At 47.4% G+C, this 18,886-nt stretch overlaps 1 protein-coding gene and 1 non-coding gene across 2 annotated transcripts in view; both read right to left on the reverse strand.

Annotated features, from left to right (window-relative positions):
• Positions 1–18,886, reverse strand: part of LOC120844923 (citron Rho-interacting kinase-like) — a 48,753-nt gene that overhangs the window by 27,411 nt on the left and 2,456 nt on the right. Inside the window, exons 3-7 of the mRNA XM_040216942.2 lie at positions 15,676–15,783; positions 14,063–14,213; positions 8,530–8,664; positions 6,240–6,410; positions 4,190–4,397 (exon numbers count right to left, since the gene is read on the reverse strand). Coding sequence (XP_040072876.2) covers positions 4,190–4,397; positions 6,240–6,410; positions 8,530–8,664; positions 14,063–14,213; positions 15,676–15,783 — 773 coding nt within the window. The remainder of the gene's footprint in view (positions 1–4,189; positions 4,398–6,239; positions 6,411–8,529; positions 8,665–14,062; positions 14,214–15,675; positions 15,784–18,886) is intronic.
• Positions 4,692–4,773, reverse strand: Trnas-uga. Its single transcript has one exon. It is a non-coding gene; the product is annotated as a tRNA-Ser (tRNA).

Raw genomic sequence — 18,886 nt, forward strand, 5'->3', positions numbered from 1 at the left:
GCGCCCCCTGGCGTTCTACGCCACGGCGCAGAGAGGAGGGCGTGGCATGATCTTTGACTAGATTTTTAAGAGGGATATTGACCGTCCTTGGTTGTAATCTTGGTTTTTTTAGGATGCTTAGAGAGCGTAGATTGAGTTACGACTAAAATAATCTCGGAATCCACTTAAGTGCCCCTTTAAAGGGGCACTATTCTAGCACTTATTTGATTGCCTAAATGTCAACTATGTTCTTGCAACACCACAGATATACCAAAACTTTATTTAGAATGAATAAACTGACTACCAGACTGTATTTGGTCTGTTACGTCCCCCTTCCCTTAAAAGCAGCACTGCTCCGCGGAAGTGCGGCGGCAAGCTGCGTGTGAACGCTCCCTGTCAAACTAGGCCAAACCGGATTTCCCTTCTCTCCCGTGCCTATTCAATTTCTGCGAGGAGAGGGGAGTTTGAAGCAGAGGTGAGTTACTCCTCCGCCGGCATTGCCAAACCAGTCCTCAGGCATCTCGAACAGCCAGGTTGTAACACGTTGATGCCACCGAGTGGCGAAGCTCACAACCTTGCCCACCTTCCTCTGCCCTTGCCCGTGAAGGGAGACGTGACCTCACAAACGTGCAGGAGGCACCAAATCTCCCAACATGCATCGCACTCTCCGCCGGCTGCTTTTTGAGCGCCCGCTGGAATTGGTCCCCCCCCCCCCCCCCCGTTTGGAACAAAAAAATACAGATGTCCGGATGTCATTATCAGATTTTGTTGATCATATTTAACTCATTTCGGAACGTGAGAGCTATATTTAAATTTTCATTTCAGCATCCTTTTAAAGGCTTCGACGGGCTCGATCGTTTGTATAGAAAATATACGCAAAATATTATTTATAATTATTAATGCAGACGCGAGATAATCACAAGATCGGTTTGCCCAAGGTGCACCGACACACCTGGTGAAGCCAGCCTGCCGGAGCCACCATTTGGGAGGTCACGTTGCTAGTGCCACAAACGTAACACAATGGCATACGCATTTACGAGGAGAGTTTCTCTGCCACACATTTGAGCCACGAGGCAAAACCGACGCAACAGTACAAAAACTAGGGATGGTACGCCAGTTTCGTCACGGCGCAATTCTGTCCCCCCTGCAGGGTACCGACAAAATCCTCCCAGCATTCTTCTAGCTTTGTGCAGCAACCTGTCACAGTGCATGGTGCTGCAAAGCTGCCAGGACCAATTGCACAGGCTTCCTCGTCGTTTCCGTTCCTTTTTCCTTAGTACGAGCTGGACTTGAGCTTTGTATTTCAGTGTGGAATTCGCTGACAGCAATCGACGCCGCACAGATCAAAAGAGTTCAGAAACAATTCATACACCTATTTTACGATAGATAGTTTGATACAAAATGCAAATATGATTATGAATGCATTCTTAGAGAACTTTCATCGCAGAACCTTGTGACCTTTGATTTTTACACGAAGTGGTTCACGGCCAAGTAGATAGCAACCTTGCGTCGCCATTAAACTTTCATGCCCGTGCTGTTAGAGGCTTACGTCTTTTCAAGCAAGGCTTTGGTTCCAATGCAATTTTGTGTAAATTAATTCCCGCCTCATGTCGATCCATTTTACAATTTTGTTGCCTTCAAACGACTATCTGATATACATGTTTTTGGTCTCTGATATGAGAAATGTTTTAATTTGAGAGCCAATATCATTTTAAGACCCTGTATTGTTTTCTATTTTTAACTTTTTTATGAGCCATTACACTGTGACCGTCGGGTTGTTCCGGGGCACGAAACAAATAAAGGATTATTCTTATTCCTGCCTGGCACACCTGGAAGATCTCGACACCGAGCCCTAGCATTATTATTATTTGCTTTTCAGAGAGTGCTGAGGGGAAAGAAAGTCTTTGCAGCAAATATATAATGAAGTCAGCTCAATTAAAACATAATCGTTGCAATGTAACATAAAGATGAAGTGTGGCTTAGACGCACTTGTTGATTCCTGCAGCTAAACATTTCTTGCATGGTAAAATGTCTGAGGGCAGAGACAGAACACACGGACAGCATGAAAAGCAGACCCAGAAAATCAGTCCAACTGAGGCACAGGCAGTTTAGAAAACGTGTTGCTTAGAATTAAAGCTAAAAATTCAAAATTGTATCTCAAAAAACCTTTCTTCAGCAGGCACTTAATTAAACATAACACTCTAGCAAGAGCAATGCAAGTTATGACAAGTGCTATACATCTAATAGAATTAACCAACAAGATTGAATACAGTACTTAATAGTCGTGAATCTAGTATAATGAAAGTAGTGAATCCTGTTCAAGATAAACAAAGAGAAAGTATTGGCGAAATAGAGTCGACTGCCTAAGATGTAGGCCCCAGCATTTCAGTGGTCTAGACAAAGAAAAGTAAGCAGCGTGGAAACACTGTGGAGTTCAAAGCAGCACAAGAGGACAAACCAGTGAAGAGAGCAGAAAAGTCATATTTCCAAATGAAAATGTACACAGACTGTGCATTGCAGAGAGGTGAGGCATGCGGTTGACACAAGACAATTTGGCATGACAGTGGCAGAAGTCAATGGATGGCGTAAAGTCAGTGGACGCATTAAAAGCGGGGAGAAAAAAGAAAGGTAATCAGAAGGGTTATGAACTGCACAAAGTGAACACTTTGTAAACCTGAAAAGCATATTCATAACCAACTGTCACACTGCTGTGCTCAGTTATAACAAGCTTGTTGTAGTTACTAAATAAACAGAAAAAAGTGCTTTGGCATTTTGAGTTCTAGTCTGGACGTTGGTTTTGCATTCGAGCACAGCTTGAATGAAATTAACTAAAGTACCCCGGCAGATAGAGAAAACAAAAGTCCACAGAGTTGCAATGCCTTTAAAAGAATAAAATGTTAGCTATGGCCACTTATAGCTCATATGCAATCATTAACATTCAAAGAGTGGGCTTCACTGCAATGTACATTGCACGAGCGATGCACCTGGTTCCTTTGTAGACATTTCACAGCCACTTCCTGCTTAAAATAGTGCACTCTTCTTTGCCAGTTTTGACAAGAAAGACTACATACTCGGTAAAAAAAGGAGACAATGGCAGGAATAAGCCATTCAGGCGGCCCGTAACGCAGTGAGGAACGCAAATTTTACAATGCTGACAAACCATCTTTTGCCTTTTTTTTGCAAAGTAAATCAAACAGCAGCTAGTATGTCAGTTGTACTGCTAAACATTGTCTTAGTTACACACAATATAAGATCCATTTCCCAAATATGTTTGCTGAAAACACTCGTGGAATTTAAAACAATGTCCCGCTTCGGCACCAGTGCATGAGTCATAAGCTGTCTCATTACAGATAGGGCACATCAGTAGCAAGCAGCATTCTACTGAAGACACATGCAGAAATGAAGAAAGAAAAGAAAGCAAGAGAAAAAGCATACCAGGGCTGTACAACAAGAAAGGAGCAAATAAGTAAGTCTTCAAAGAAACAAAAATTATACTTTACAGTCCAAATTACATATAATGGAAGCACGGTTGTAAGCTCTACCCCAGTTACAATTCTGCAGGTTTCTACATAGTACATGTGGGTGTTCATGCACTTTGATAGGACCTTATGGGCCACCATTCCTAGACTCTTTGGCCACGCATAAATATACAAAAAACCGAGATGATGCCCCAAATTAGTTTTGTTGGCACAGAAAAAGTCCCGCATTTCATTGAAGTATGAGCAAGGGAAAACGTCTACTTTTTCTAGAAACAATTCTTCCAGTTTTCTCCCGTGTCAAAAAGAAGAAAACAAGGACGACAAAGCAGGGGAAGTTATGGGCTTTAATTTAAGCTGGCCCAAACTCCCCCTATGAAACAAAAAAACAAAGGGTAAAGAAATGAAAGGAAAGGTGGCAGGACAAACAAGAGACCTCTTAGAAGAATCAGAGTGGCAGCCAATGTTTCGCTTAAAGGCTTAGCTTCCCCGAAGAAGCAAAGTCTGGTAGCCAAGCATCGGCTTCCACTCAACCTCACAGCAGAGAAATTCAGCTCGTGTTTGCACGAATTGAACGGTAAAGGGTCAAGTTACTGTGAAATTGCATGCGGGAGGGGGTGGCAAGAAAAAAGGCACGGGGAAGCAGGCCCGACGTCCGAGAGGCACGTGCGACGCCGCACGAAGTAACGGGGAAGAGGAGGGCGGTGCAGTGGCTCCGAGAGGGAGGGGGTCACCTGGGCAGCTTGACCCATCCCTGGGGCTGCAACTGGTCGAAGGTCACCTCCGACAGGCCCGGGGCAAACCGGACGTGGCGGCCCAGAGCCGGCGGCGACGACCGCTGGCAGCTCACAGAGTCCGAGAACTGGCGCACATACTCGGCCGGCACGCCGCACGTGCTGGGCACCAGCGTCGAGCACTTGGGGTGGCACACTGCCTGGCACTCTGCGGCACGGGGAACCGGCACCATCAGGGGCGTTTGCTCGTCCCCGGGACTTGCGCTTCTCCGCGTTATTTTGGGGGGTGCCGATAGGTGCTTAGTGGTAATGTGGTAAATTATTCTACGAGCAAGACCCAGGTCCCAGTGAATGCTTCCCCCGTCGTCCTTTGTGGCCGATTGTTCTAACATATTCCACATTTATTAGGGACGAAGCTCCTTAGGGTCTAGTCTTGTCTGTCCGGCGTCCGTGCTCACATCGATTGCCATCCCATCTGTCTTAAAAAAAGAAAAAATGTTTGCGCAGTCAACAGGGTTCGAACCTGTGCGGGGAGACCCCAATGGATTTCAAGTCCGTCGCCTTAACCACTCGGCCACGACTGCGGGATGAGTAGGGGGCTCCGAGATGTGGTAGTAACTCAAGAGCTGGGGATGTCATAGATGAAACGTTGCATATAGCCGCTCAACGTCTATACAGGAGAGGGCGCTGCGGACAAATGCGTTTATAATCGCGTTAGACTTTGCATGCATTGGCTCAACGTTTATAGAAGAGAGGGCGATGCGGTCAAATGCTCAAATGCGTATATAACCACGTTCCATACCACACATTCTCTTTCTGACATGGACCATTGACTTAAGCGGTGGAGATGCGTTCCCCCAACTTCTAGCGGATCCAAGCTGATCCGCTAGAAGAATTATTGGCTCTGCATTTCACCGACCATAAAGCAGTAATAATGAAGTCGAAATGCAACCCGGAACTCAGCACTATTTATGAGCAATAAGAAAAAAAAAGAAATCAGCACCATCAGCACTACCTGCCGCCTCGGTGGCTCCGAGGCGAGAGCGTCGGCCTACGGATCCCCATGTGGCGGGTTCGAATCCCGGCCGAGGTGCCCGCAATCTGACGGAGGCTTATTGCGGAGAAGACGCCGTGTAACCGAGCTTTCAGTTGCACGTCAAAAGATCCTCAGGTGGTCTAAATTAATCCTCAGTCCTCCGCTGGGGCGTGCCAGATGCCCGCCGTTGGTTTGGCACGTAAAACCCCCAAATTTCACTTTTTGTAGCACTACCTATAAACAAAATCAGTATCATCAGCGCCACCAGAGCTTCGCCCCAATGACCTCGAGGCCCACAGGGCATTACAGAAAGGGAGGGGTATCAAATTCATGCTGAAGAAATTAACGCGATAGAAATAGAAACAAAGTAAGCAATTTTGTTAGAAAATAATTAGTCTGGCATGTTAGCAAAGGTGGTTAGTCAAGTTAAGTAGTTCACAATTGATGGTAGTTTTACAAGAGGTGCTGGAAGGCAGTTCCAATCAGATCACGTTCTTGATACAAAGGAGTCGACATATGCTGACGTCGTTTGACAATGAGGTAAGCCGACTTTAAAATTACGATTAACTCGTGCAGAAATGTGTGAGGGGTTGAGGAATAATTTACTTTTTAATGAAGCACTACAATGATAAATTTTGTAGGAAAGGCATAAACGAGATATTTTACGACTTAAGAAAAGGAGAAGGTTGAATAAACTGGTTTTCAGAGACGAGACACTGACAGAGCTATAATAGTTCGAACATAAAAAACGTCCACCGCGACTGTGAAGAGCTTCGAGGTCAGTCACGAGTGTCGAGCGGAAATAATTGGCTTATTGGAGTAATAAGCGCTATTACCAGCCCCCAAAATTTTCCTATACCTCCCATTTGGACTGCAATTGCAGACGTCAGTGCCAAATCTCCCCTAAAAGGCTTTGGGTTTCTACAAAAAAAATGAAAAACAAGAAATAAACAAAAAAATATGCGTTGAAAGTGGCCCGACACTATCCGACGGGTGGGCGAGCGCTCCACTCACCTTCGCAGCGCGAAGCGTAGCGTCCGAAGTGCACGGAATCGAGGCAGGCCGCACACTTGGTGCCTCGCATGCACAGGACCACTTGGAAGCGGTGGGGAATGTTGTGCTGCATGCGCAGGGGCGGGCCCTTGGGCGCCCCTCCGCCGGGCTCCCCTTCCTCGGACGGCACCCCTGCGGAGAACCCTCGTGGAGCGTGCAGGCGCGCCAAAACCGGATGCACAAGGGTTGCTTCGATCCGCTTGGGACAGGGCCCGCGCAACCTGGTCGCACATTGCCGCATGAACGGGTCGAGGCCGTAACGTACGGTTTTGTTGGGGTCACCGACGGGCAGCCGGTGCGGAACGCGTATTTGATGCCGGTGCTGCGTGAGTGCTTGGCTGGGACTTGCATTCGATCGGCGTGGACGCGTGTTCCGGCCAAACGGCGACACAGTACTTCACGACGCTCTTCCCGTAACGGAGAACATATCCTTTGCTAACCATCTTGCACTCGACGCTTGCGCAGGAAAAACTCTTTCCTTAGCACATTCTTACAGTTTATGTAGACTGTAAAGGCAAAAAAAGTTAGGAGTCCCACGTAAATCTGCAGTAAAGTCGCAGCAAACTCGTCAGGCATTGGCGTTGCATTCGTGCACCGAGGGGTCTGGACGACGTAGCCTCTGCTTCGTTCTTACAAGCGCGCGCCTCTCTGTTCTACCTGTGACCAACAGCAAGAACGGTCGGCGTTGCCGTTGGCGCATCTTTCGGCGTTTCGCAACAAGCGCGACGCTAGTACGTGGCAATGCCAAAATGCGGGCGTCTGCCACTTTGTTCCATACTCTCTCGGAGCTTCGGCGCAATTTCCGCTTGGGGCAGCTGGGGGTTCAATAACGATGACCTACATAGTCTTCTGGGTGCTAGTGGATGCATGGATATGGCTTGCATCACCTAAGTGAAGCTTTTTGAGACTTCTTATGGAATTAATTAAGAACAATAAATTTTCTGTCGCAATGTGTCAACAATTGTGTCCATTTAGCGAATGCTACGTGGGACCCATATGCCAGTGTGCGCTTGTCAAATGCCGACAAAGGTGTACTATCGAGTGCTGAGGCTGCGACCTAGCTTTGTGGTAACGCTTCACACGCGGCAGACCCAGCTTCGAGTTCTAGAAACACCGCGGCGGCGAAAGAGCTTTTTCGAGCATTTGGCAATACCAACAACAGCCGCTCTACGCCCATCTATGACACCAACGACGACGTCGACACACGTCATTTCCAGTGGTGAGAAGAGCCAGCAATCATACTAAAATGCGGCGTCCTTCGGGGAAATGTGCCAGCCTACAAATCCTTGGTCGGTGAGTTCGAATCCCGGCCGAGGTGCTCGCTATCGGACGGAGCCTCGTTCCGAAGAAAGAGTAGTCTAACCGAAATTTCAATCGCACGTCGAAAGATCCCTGGTGGCTGAAATGAATCCTCATACCTTCCCTGGGGCCAGAGCCGTATATTGGGAGAGTTTGGCCAGTGGGTGTAGCGACGAAGGCGCCGGAGAGGAGAAAAGAAAATAAAAGGGAGGAGAGCACCAAAGGAGCGAGAGAGAAAGAAGGGAGCAGAGAGGAGACGACCGCCATTTTTTAGCAACGCTGTCGGAGACTGGTCGGAGAAGAGCACAGCTGAGGCTACGCGTCGTCTGCTACGGGCCGACTTCTTTTTTGCCTGAATAAAGGTTTGTGGCCATACGCCGAAAAATCTTCATTTATTAGCTTTTTAACCCACCGAGGAATAACAGAATGTCATTTTCTTGCCAGAGCCAGCAATATAAAAGGCAATAATTGAGATTTAGATGCCGATCCCACGCATTCCACAGGGAGAATGATCGAAGATGGCGGCCCTCCCCACTCAGGTGGAAGCAGCCGGGAGTTCACGCGCATGCGCTCATGCCTCTCGCTCTGCGCCGCGTGCTGATTGGCTCACTCGGGAGGAAAGCGTTACAGCGGCGAGATCATAGACTGACCAAACTCTCCCCATATACGGCTCTGCCTGGGGCGTGCCAGATAGCCTTCGTTGGTTTGGCAGATCCCAAATTTTCCATTGGAAGCACGAAGCAAAACACGAGAAAATTATGGCTTTTGTTCTCACATGACCTTTCTGGCACCTAACCGACCGAGTCGTCGCCTCTCACGTGACCGCGTTCGAAAGAATGCCAAGACTAGGCGTCAAGGCCGCACTCTCATTTCCTCCGTCGAATAAAAAGAGTGCCCCGTACACTCCTGCATGTGGGCCGCAACGTGCTTTGTGGTCGGCGAGGGAACGCACCTGTGCGAGAGTCCATGTTGGTGCTGGGTGACATGGTGAGGGCCGTGAGCAGCGCCCGGCTCCTGGGCGACGTCGGCACGGAGACCAGCTTGGCCGAGTGGGGCGCGTCCGTCCCAGCTGCTGCTGCAGTAGACACTGCGCCCCAGAGAGTGGATGGCGTGCGTCTTAATCAGTGTTGGGTAAAGCACATCTAAAAAGTATGCTAACTAAAATACAAAGTAAATCAGAGGTGATGCACTTGAAGTAAAGTATTAAGTACGCTGGGTGTAATGCCTAAAGTAAAGTACTATAAATATAATATAATTTCAGAGTTAAGTAGAAGTACTTTTTAACGCAATCTTTCACGACGCCCTTTCATTCTCCCATACGGTGATTTTGTAACTGGTATGCACTGCGCCAGGGGTAATCGGGGGTGCATCACTCATTTTCCGAAATGGCGGCAGATATTAGATAAAATCAAGTGGCCACAGAATAGTTATTTTCAGAAACGGCGCCAAATTCAGAAGTCCCTCCACCTTTTGAATTTTGCACCGCTTGCACTGGCTTGTTGCACCCAAGGGGGTTAAATGTACTACTAGGAGAGAGCATGACGTCAGCCCCGTAGCTTCCGCAAGCAATCCTCTCGTAAAGGAGTGCCCTCCCCTTAACGAAAAAACAGGGAGTGGGCAGGTGACTTGATAATTAATTGTAATGTAACACCTCAGATGGTACGGAAAAATGAAGAAACTTCCAAGTCTAAGACAAAGACAACAAAGGAGAAGGTCTCAATGTTTTGCGACATTCTCCTCTGTTGTCTTTTTCTTCAACTTGGAAATTCCTTAATTTTTCCGCACAACAGTGTTACATATAATTAATTGACCTCTCTTAATATTTTTAACTTTCTCGCTTGCACTGACCGAGCGAGAAGCAGCGAAAGTTAAAAAAACTACGGGAAAGCCGCCCTCGCAACAGACGAAGCGATGCGTCGTCTGCTCGCGTTTCTGGACGGTTGGATGCAATTGAAGTGATTGAAGCGCAAACTGTAAAGACAGCTTCAACACGCCGTGCACGGTCGAACATCGAAAGCTACTTTTGTCTGCAATAAAGGCTTGCTCTGTTGAACGAAAATGCTCATTGCCAAGACAGCGTGCACTTCAATCACATGCCCCACAGAGTCAGCGAGAGACTCCCGCAGTACCTTTTGCAAGCGTCTAGCAGATTTTAGGGGCGAAGCTCCTTAGGGAGCTTCGCCCCTAAAATGTGCCTTGTCCATCTGTCCGGCGTCCGCGCTCACATCGATTGCACTGCCTCCGGGATCAGCCCACTCTTTAAGAAAGAAACATACGTCTGTACGGGGGTTCGAACTCAGGACCGCTTGCTTACGAGACAGACGTCTTAACCACTACGCTACACTCCAACGTTGCATGTAGCCGCTCAACGTCTATACAGGAGAGGGCGCTGCGGTCAAATGCGTATATAGTCGCGTTAAACTTTGCATGCATTGGCTCAACGTTTATAGATGAGAGGGTGCTGCAGTCAAATGATCAACTGCGCACATAACCACGATCTATACCACACATTCTCTTTCTGACATGGAACGTTGACTTAAGCGGTGGAGATGCGTTCCCACGGCTTCTAGCGGATCCAAGCTGATCCGCTAGAAGAACCACTGGCTCTGCATTTCACCGCCCATAAAGCAGTAATACTGAAGTCAAAACGCAACCCGAAACTCAGCACTACCTATGAGCAATAAAAAAAAAAAATCAGCACCATCAGCACTACCTCTGAACAATGAAATCAGTATCATCAGCACCACCAGAGCTTTGTCCCAATCAACATCATTCACCAGGTGGAGATGCGGTCATTTTTTTTTATAGATCACTTAGGACAAAGAGCCGTGCGCCGGCAGGGGATGCGCTTCCTCGACTTGATTCCGCCACTTGCACCACGGGCACCGTGTGAAGTGTCGGAACTGTCACTCAACACGGTGATGCTGCCGCATTCCTCTGCGCGCAAAGAGCTCCCGAAGTGGCGATCTCCCGCCTTCTTAGCTCCCTTGACTTGACAAGTCGGAATCAAGGGGCAGGTGCGTCGGGGCTCCAAGGAGGTGGGCGCATGCAAGGCACTTGCTCTGCGCTCCTCGCGCATTTATAGCGGCGAACGACGATATACCTTTCGCAGCTAATGGCTTTTTGCTCACATCTTGGAAGGGTTGCGCTGGCTTACATACTGTACTTTCGGTAAATCGTCCTTTGCATCAAGCATGTCTGGCCGTCGATACACTTCGAATAATCCGGTCCAAAATGCATGCATTGGGATCGGGACCCGAAACACAACCTGAAACTCAGCACTACCTATGAGCAATAAAAAAAAAATCAGCACCATCAGCACTACCTCTGAACAATAAAATCAGTATCATCAGCACCACCAGAGCTTTGCCCCAATCAACATCATTCACCACGTGGAGATGCAGCCCTTTTAATATTCTGGGTGCTTTTCAAACATATACTTTGCAGAGCTAGCGAGTCACTGGAGCGTGTTCAGGGTTTCGAGATTCTACACGCTTTTCGGTTGGGTTACAGCTTTGTCCGAGAGGGCAAAGAATATGATTTTTTAAACGCGCCTGAGAATGGGGATTCACGTTTAACTTTCTAAAGAATTAACATACACGAAAACGGATTTGCAGTGATCGGCCCGTGTCCAACACTTGCCTAGACTGCCAGATGGGCTTACAGCCCCTGGCAGACATACACGCAGAAAGAACTTGTGCAAAGTTGCTTCCCGATTAATCTATTATCGCCTGGAACTTCCTCCAATCAAACTTTTTATTTTTTTTTTTGCAGATTGTTGAAAGCATATATTGAACTGTATTCACGACATGCTGTCCAGTCGTGCTAAGGTAGTGCGCACATATCGTGCACAACCGAGGCTCCTCGTTTTACGTAGGCTCTTTCGCAGCACGTAAGTGCTCAGAAAAAGAAGTGCACTTTCAGGCATGTTATCTACAACGTGTGTCACAACGCACACTCGTGACTTTTATTGTAATGAGGTGAAACAGTTTTATTGTGGCTCCTTTGTACTTAAAATATGAAAAAAAAAAGAGCAGCACCTACAGTAATCCCTCACTATAACGAAGTCAACGGGACGGCAAGGTTCTATAAAAGCGGTAATTCTATAAAAACGTGAGAGCCATAAAAAGTGTAACAGTAACCTAGAAAGTGCACAAGAACAGTGTGGAAGGCTTTTACAAATATATATTCAATGAAACAAACCTTGCTGATTATCCAGGCTTACAGAGACATGAAAAAAGACAGGAGATCAGTTTGCCGGGCGTTTTTGCCAGGCATTAAAAAAGCCTCTTCCAACTGCCTCAAGCACCGCATAAGACTGTCATTGCCGCCGTTGCACTCCACCTTGTTGCGAAGAAGGCAAAGCATGTTTCGCGTGGGTACCTCTCAGGGTTCCTCATCCGACGGCTCTTCGTCTTTGTCCTGGCCACACATGAGGTCCATGATCTCGGCACCCATGACGGGAGCGACAACCGAGATGTCCACATCCTCAAGTGCAAACGAGTCGAAGTCGTCTTCGGGTAGTTGCACTGACGATCTCGTGTCGCAGATCTCGGTGTCATCCACTGACTCATCAAGCACGCCCGCGCAAGAAAAGCCGTCGACAGCGCCGATGCCGGGATGCTGAATTCCTTTGCAATTCCCAACTTCTTCGGTCGACCGCCTTTCTCCAGTTCTCGGATCAGCTTGACATCCTGTTCCAGGGTCAAACACTTCCGCGCAGGCTTTGGCGGCGCCATCAGCAGTGAAGCAGGTTGCACGCTGCTATACTGTGCACGCAGTAGACTGGCTATGCTGCCTTCACAACGCAGAACACGATATCAAAGATGCTGCCTCGTAACGCACGTGATCCGTAAATGCAGCGTCGACTCAAGCTGGCAACATGTGCGTCGCTTGCGTCGCGACGACCAAGTCAACCACAGTACAGCCAAAGCTACAGAAGAGAGTAAAAGAGTAGCCCTCATACGCTCTCTCCCCTGTAGCTTTGGCTGTACTAAACGGTTTTAGTGAGACGGAGTTTTTATTTTTTATTAGGGGCGAACCTCCTTAGGGTCTAGCCTTGTCCGTCCGGCGTCCGTGCTCACATCGATTGCCATCCCATCTGTCTTCTTAAAAAAAGAAAAAATGTTTGCGAAGTCGACAGGATTCGAACCTGTGCGGGGAGACCCCAATGGATTTCTAGTGCATCGCCTTACCCACTCGGCCACGACTGCGGGACGAGTAGGGGGCTCTGAGATGTGGTAGTTACTCAAGAGCTGGGGACGTCATGGATGAAACGTTGCATGTAGCCTCTCAAAGTCTATACAGGAGAGGGCGCTGCGGTCAAATGCGTATATAATCGCGTTAAAATTTGCATGCATTGGCTCAACGTTTATAGACGAGAGCGCGCTGCGGTCACATGCTCAACTGCGTATATAACCACGATCGATACCACACATTCTCTTTCTGACATGGACCATTTACTTAAGCGGTGGAGGTGCATTCCCACGGCTTCTAGAGGATCCAAACTGATCCACTAGAAGAACCACTGGCTCTGGATTTCACCGACCATAAAGCAGTAATAAGGAAGTCGAAACGCAACCCGAAACTCAGCACTACCTATGAGCAACAAAAAAAATATCAGCACCATCAGCACTACCTCTGAACAATGAAATCAGTATCATCAGCACCACCAGAGCTTTGCCCCAATCAACATCATTCATCACGTGGAAATGCGGTCATTTTTTTTTTTTTTTATAGATCACTTAGGACGGTGCTTCCAAAGAGGCGGGCGCCGGCAGGGGATGCGCTTCCTCGACTTGATTCCGCCACTTGCACCACGGGCATTGTGTGAAGTGTCGGAACTGTCGCTCAACACGGTGATGCTGCCACATTCCTCTGCGCGTAAAGAGCTCCCGAAGTGGCAATCTCCCGCCTTCTTAGCTCCCTTGACTTGACAAGTCGGAATCAAGGGGCAGGTACGTCGGGGCTCCAAGGAGGTGGGTGCATGCAAGGCACTTGCTCTGCGCTCCTCGCGCATTTATAGCGGCGAACGACGATATACCTTTCGCAGCTAATGGCTTTTTGCTCACATCTTGGAAGGGTTGCACTGGCTTACGTACTGTACTTTCTTTGCATCAAGCATGTCTGGCCGTCAATACACTTCGAATAATCCGGTCCAAAATGCATGCATTGGGATCGGGACCGCGGCAAACTTAGAAAAATGTGATAATTCGTAAAAAGCGATTTCATTATAACGAGGAATTACTGTATAACGAAAGCCTATGCTATATGCTGCGTGTCCATGGCGAAAAATAAATGCAAAGAATCGCGACTTTTTGGCAAATCCCACTTATAGCAAAATACGGCTATAGCAAACATATTTCAAAATCCCAACCACTACATTATAACCGGTTTCCCGACTGTATAAGATATCTAAAAAGCTTGGGAAAATGATGTCGTTGTTTCTCCTCAAGACCGGAGCAACGCAGCCAGGCAGAACTCACGCTGTTGGCGCAGAAGCATGGCCTCTGCTCTGGCGCTGTCCAGCTGGTCCTGGAGGCGGCGGCACTTGGACCGCTCCCGCTCCAGGGCCCCCTCTGCGTCCGTGCGGGCCAGCGTCCCCTCCTTGCCGCTCCGGCCGCCCCCAAAGAACTTCTGCCCGGACAGACGGCAGCAATGGGAAGAGAATTCTTACAACGCGAATAAGGCTCTCAATGGGCGGCATTGGCACGTACGCCAAACAACTTTTATGCAAACGACGAAGAAAGAAAAACACAAAAAATCTGACCCATTGTTTGGCGTCCACATTCATTTACGGAGAGTACCGGTGTTAATAGGAACAAGGGTGCCACAGTCTCTATATATAATGCCACTTAAACAAGAATGTGCTATCGCAAAGGCTCAAGGAGAAACTAAATAAATATTGTAATCATAGTATAGTACTTCAATTCTAGTAATTAATTTACTGTAGCTTAATCACTTTTAGCGAGAGCTGTAATTTTAATTAATTACTCAGAAATAGTTGAACCCACTGGGATGCAGTACCGTAATATCCTGAGATAGCCCACCTAAAATCGAGAGAAAATGGGATGAAAATAAAGAGTGGGCTAACTTTCGGTGTGCAATCGAAAAAAGTCTTAAAAACGCTATTTTAAGATCATGTGTCTCTGGCAAACTTGTTATCACGGCGTGGCAATAAAGCCAAGATGACTGTACTTATCCATCAGCAATGTTCGCTTATATCTTGCCATAGCCAACTAGACGCATTCACGCCGAGGTCATCATTGGTCCCGACACTGCGATCACAAGTATAGTGGGCTATCTTTGGGTGTTTAAAAGAAAATAGCAAATCAAGCCAACAATAGGGGTGGGCTACTTTTTAGAGGGGGGGGGGGGACAACTCTCAGGATTTTACGGTAATTACTTTTTGCGTCGGTAATTACAGTACACTTGTGCGGCAGTGATTTTAATTATTTCGTGCACTGCATTGATTTTAAAACCAAAGCAAGAAAGTGTTGCCTTATTTTTGCGCAGCAGTGGTAATTTTAGTTGCAAAAAACTACTTTTGGAACTAGGTAATTGCAATGAAATTACTACACCTCAAAAGTACTTTTCCCAAGTATGACAATCATATTGACACTGCAACACCTCCACTTTTACGCCCTTTGGTCACATGTCCCCAATAATCTTTTAAAACACTTTTATGCAACCAATAGACATAGTTTTCTGCTAGGAAAATTAAAGTTAATTTTTTACATTGCACCCTCCATATAGTAAAGTCAGTTTCTTTACAATGCGTTGCACGATTCTCATTTTTCCTCCTCCATCATTACGATCCTCCGCACCCAGACGGCATGGGCCACTTCAGATAATCCTCGTTGAAGCTCTAACGAGATGGACTGCCACTTGTCTATGTCACAATACCTCAAACGCCTACCCCAGCATTACAGGCATAGCTCAACTGCTTTCCACCATATCTGTCTCTTTGCTACATCACTCTCTACTAGAGGGAAATTCTGGTGCACGTCGAATCATGTCCAGAGGCAAAAACACCAAGCACCAGGAAGCCTAGAAGCGCAAGTTTCCGAGCCGTAGGCCCTGCAGAAGCAAAGCCGACCTTTTTCTTCTTGTCCAGCTCGGCCACCTTGGTCTGGAGGAAGTCGATCAGCTTCGTCTGCTGGGCGAGGGTCTGGTTCAGCTTCAGCATCTCGGTCTCGGCAAAGCTCTACGAAACAAAATAAACGGCCACGCTGAAGACTACGTAAATTTCCAAGAAAATGAAAACAAAAGACCAAGAGGGGACGACGACAGATGTGTACGGACATGCACGTTGCCCCCTCTTTGTATTTTGCTTATGTTTTCTTCGTAAGTTTACGATAATGTTAAAACACCTGAGGCTGGGTGTGAAAAACCTTGAAACAACCAAAAGTAGAAGAGACAGGAAAAGAAGTCCGACGACATATCGAACTCAGCTAAAAAGTTTATTCGGTAAACCTCTTATAACCACTTTAAAATCAAGGTCATCACCAATCAACACAAGGAAAAAAAAAAAGAAAATCCTTTTCTCTTTTTTATGAAAACTTCTTTTCCCTTCCCTGTCTCTTCTACTTTTGGTGGTTTCAAGGTTTTTTCACACCCAGTCTCAGTTGTTTTAACAAAACGGTAAGCTTACTCCAGCTCGCCTGCGTCCTCGCTGTGTTTTCATTATTCGTAAGTACACCAACACGCGCATCAAGATATTCAAACAAAAATCAAACTCTGGCAGCCTCGAACCGGCGCTTGCTTTCGGGGTCAATTTGGGAATACACAAACGCCTGTCCCCTTTAAAGCTGCGCCTAAGTGAAGGTAAAGCAGGCTAAAGCTTGTTGAAACAAAGGAGCTTGCGTGATGAAGTTGGAACATTTTGAAATTCACCTTTTGGGAGCTCGCTGAAACGTGGTCTAGAAGGCCACTTGCACCTGAGGAGCGAACTCTATCTGGCAAACATATTGATCTCATACGAGTTAATGTGTTTGATTATACCGAAGTTCGCAACACAACATATAACTAAGGCTCCGTGTCTTCAGATAAATCCGAAAAACTCTGAAAAACACCCGCCGGTAAAATTTCTGTCAATCCGGATTTATCTGATAAACTCCGAATTGTTGTGCCAATGCCAGCCCCATGCCCCCCCCCACCAAATAACAAAAAAAGTTTGTTTTTTGTTTTTAGCAATTTGGGCAGCACAGGATTAATGGTCCTGGGAAAATGACACCATAATTATCTTTCAAGCCTCGGACCGTTGTCAAAAGGGGGTCTTACGGCTTGTCTCGTCAAGGTTAGTTCAGGGAAACAGGTCATCGTACCATTCGTGTCACAACAAAAGCCACTCTTTTGGTTTCCAGTTTGGGCCATGGGATTTAGAGAAAGGAGAGGGTATGTTTATGGAGGTAACAGTGAAAGCTATGGACCATAGAGATTCTATAAAATAGGGAAGAGGGGCAGTTGAGACTTTTCTATTACATCCTTAACCACTCCACCTCGAGCGGCCGCGGGATAGATTGATGGGATGACTACGAGCTTCCTTGCGACTACCTCCGGCAGTTTATTGATTTTAAGGTATCGACGTTTATCGAAGCCACATTTGTGTGCCACTTTTGTCATGGGACAAATTAGTATTGCCAATGACACCAACGCCAAATTCAACTGAAGAAATGTTAATTGATACAAGCGCGTTTTTTTATTATCTGGCATATGTTTGCATCTGGTTATTATTTATTATTTTTTAATAGGAAACACCGCGAAATTAATCTCCGAATTTCGGAGAATTGGGGATTTACGAAAAATAAACTCCGATAAACACCGAATTTTCACTCAAAAATAAACTCTGAAAAACACGCTCCGAATTTCCCGAAAAATAAACTCCGAAAACATGGAGCCCTACATATAACTTGCCCTGGAGTGTGGTGGGGGGGGTCATTTTTAGTGACGTGCCGGGGACCGTAAAATACTGCCTCGCGGGACGGATGCAGCCCAAGGGCCGCTGGTTGCTGACCCTTGCAACGATCAGATCTCACATATAGTGCGTACATATTTCATCTCGCAAATACCGCAAAACCGTCACTCTAGAGCAATACAGTTCCAGGGTCGGCTAAAGGCCCGCTCACACTCTTGCAACCGAGTACGACTGAGATAGACGAGACCGGTTTTTAAGCCTCTTGCGATCTCTTAGGACCAGCTCCGCGCTGCAACGGAGCATGGTCCTAAGAAGTCGCAAGAGGCTTAAAAACCGGTCTCGTCTCTCTCAGTCGTACTCAATCGCAAGAGTGTGAACGGCACTTAACAGACGCCGCCAGCATGCGGGCGCACTTTCCAGAGAGCCTAGACTAAAAAGAGGGTTGCTCTCAAACCCTGGGGAGGGGAGCATTGGCAATTTGTTGACTTTTTGTCCGTGGCTCCGGCGTCTGTAACCCATACGGATGCAAAAATAAAAATTATTATATTATAATTTAATGGTGGACACCTCCCGCGGAGATTGGTCACAAGAAAACGTCGCATGCCCGACGTTTTCACACGGCGAGGAGGAAAGTAGGCGGAAAGGCGGACACAACTGCAGATGGTCGACGCTTTGGTCAGCTCCTCGCAGCTTGTATTGCAAAGGCCTCGATTGAGCAGTCGGAAACTCTCCGTAATACAAGTCCTTTAGTGTTCTCTCATCGAAAGAGATCGCAAGACTCGGTCCTAAGTAGGATTCCGTGTTGTCGGGATAGATTTTTCCTCAAAGTCAGGCATGTTTTTTGGGGGGTTTACAGTATAGACCACTTACAATGTAACCGCTTATACGTAGTGCAGGACCGGGTATAACGCGGTTTTTTTAAACCACCGGTTCACCTCCCATAGAACTCCATGTAATTACATACTGCTTAAAATGCAGGTGCACGAAGGGAAATACCGGTTATAGTGCGGTTTTTAGCACAGCCCGCCGACGACCGGAGCAGCGAGCTCGCTTCCCTGTGCGACACTAGAAAACGGCGCTGACAGCGCGAGCCACAAGCTGCACTCGCGGGGCAAGGAGGTTGCTCGAAAACGCGGGGAGAAGCGGAGAGAGAGGCTTCAGTTGCCATAGCGACGGAGGGACGCACGCACGAGTCGTTCACGTGCGTGCGTCCCTCCCCTCCGCTGCGTCGGAAACAAAGAAACAAACAACCGCAACGACAGACCAATCGCAGGTCGAGGAGAAGTGTTCGCGCGCGTTGCATGCAAGCGCCCAGTGCGTACACACTATTGGCTCTCTCCTTTCCCCCCCCCCAACCTCTATTACAACGCTTCTCCTCCGGTCGCGGGCCGGC

The sequence above is a fragment of the Ixodes scapularis genome, unplaced genomic scaffold (genome assembly GCF_016920785.2).
Source record: "Ixodes scapularis isolate PalLabHiFi unplaced genomic scaffold, ASM1692078v2 PGA_scaffold1__304_contigs__length_218370807, whole genome shotgun sequence".
NCBI lineage: Eukaryota > Metazoa > Arthropoda > Arachnida > Ixodida > Ixodidae > Ixodes > Ixodes scapularis.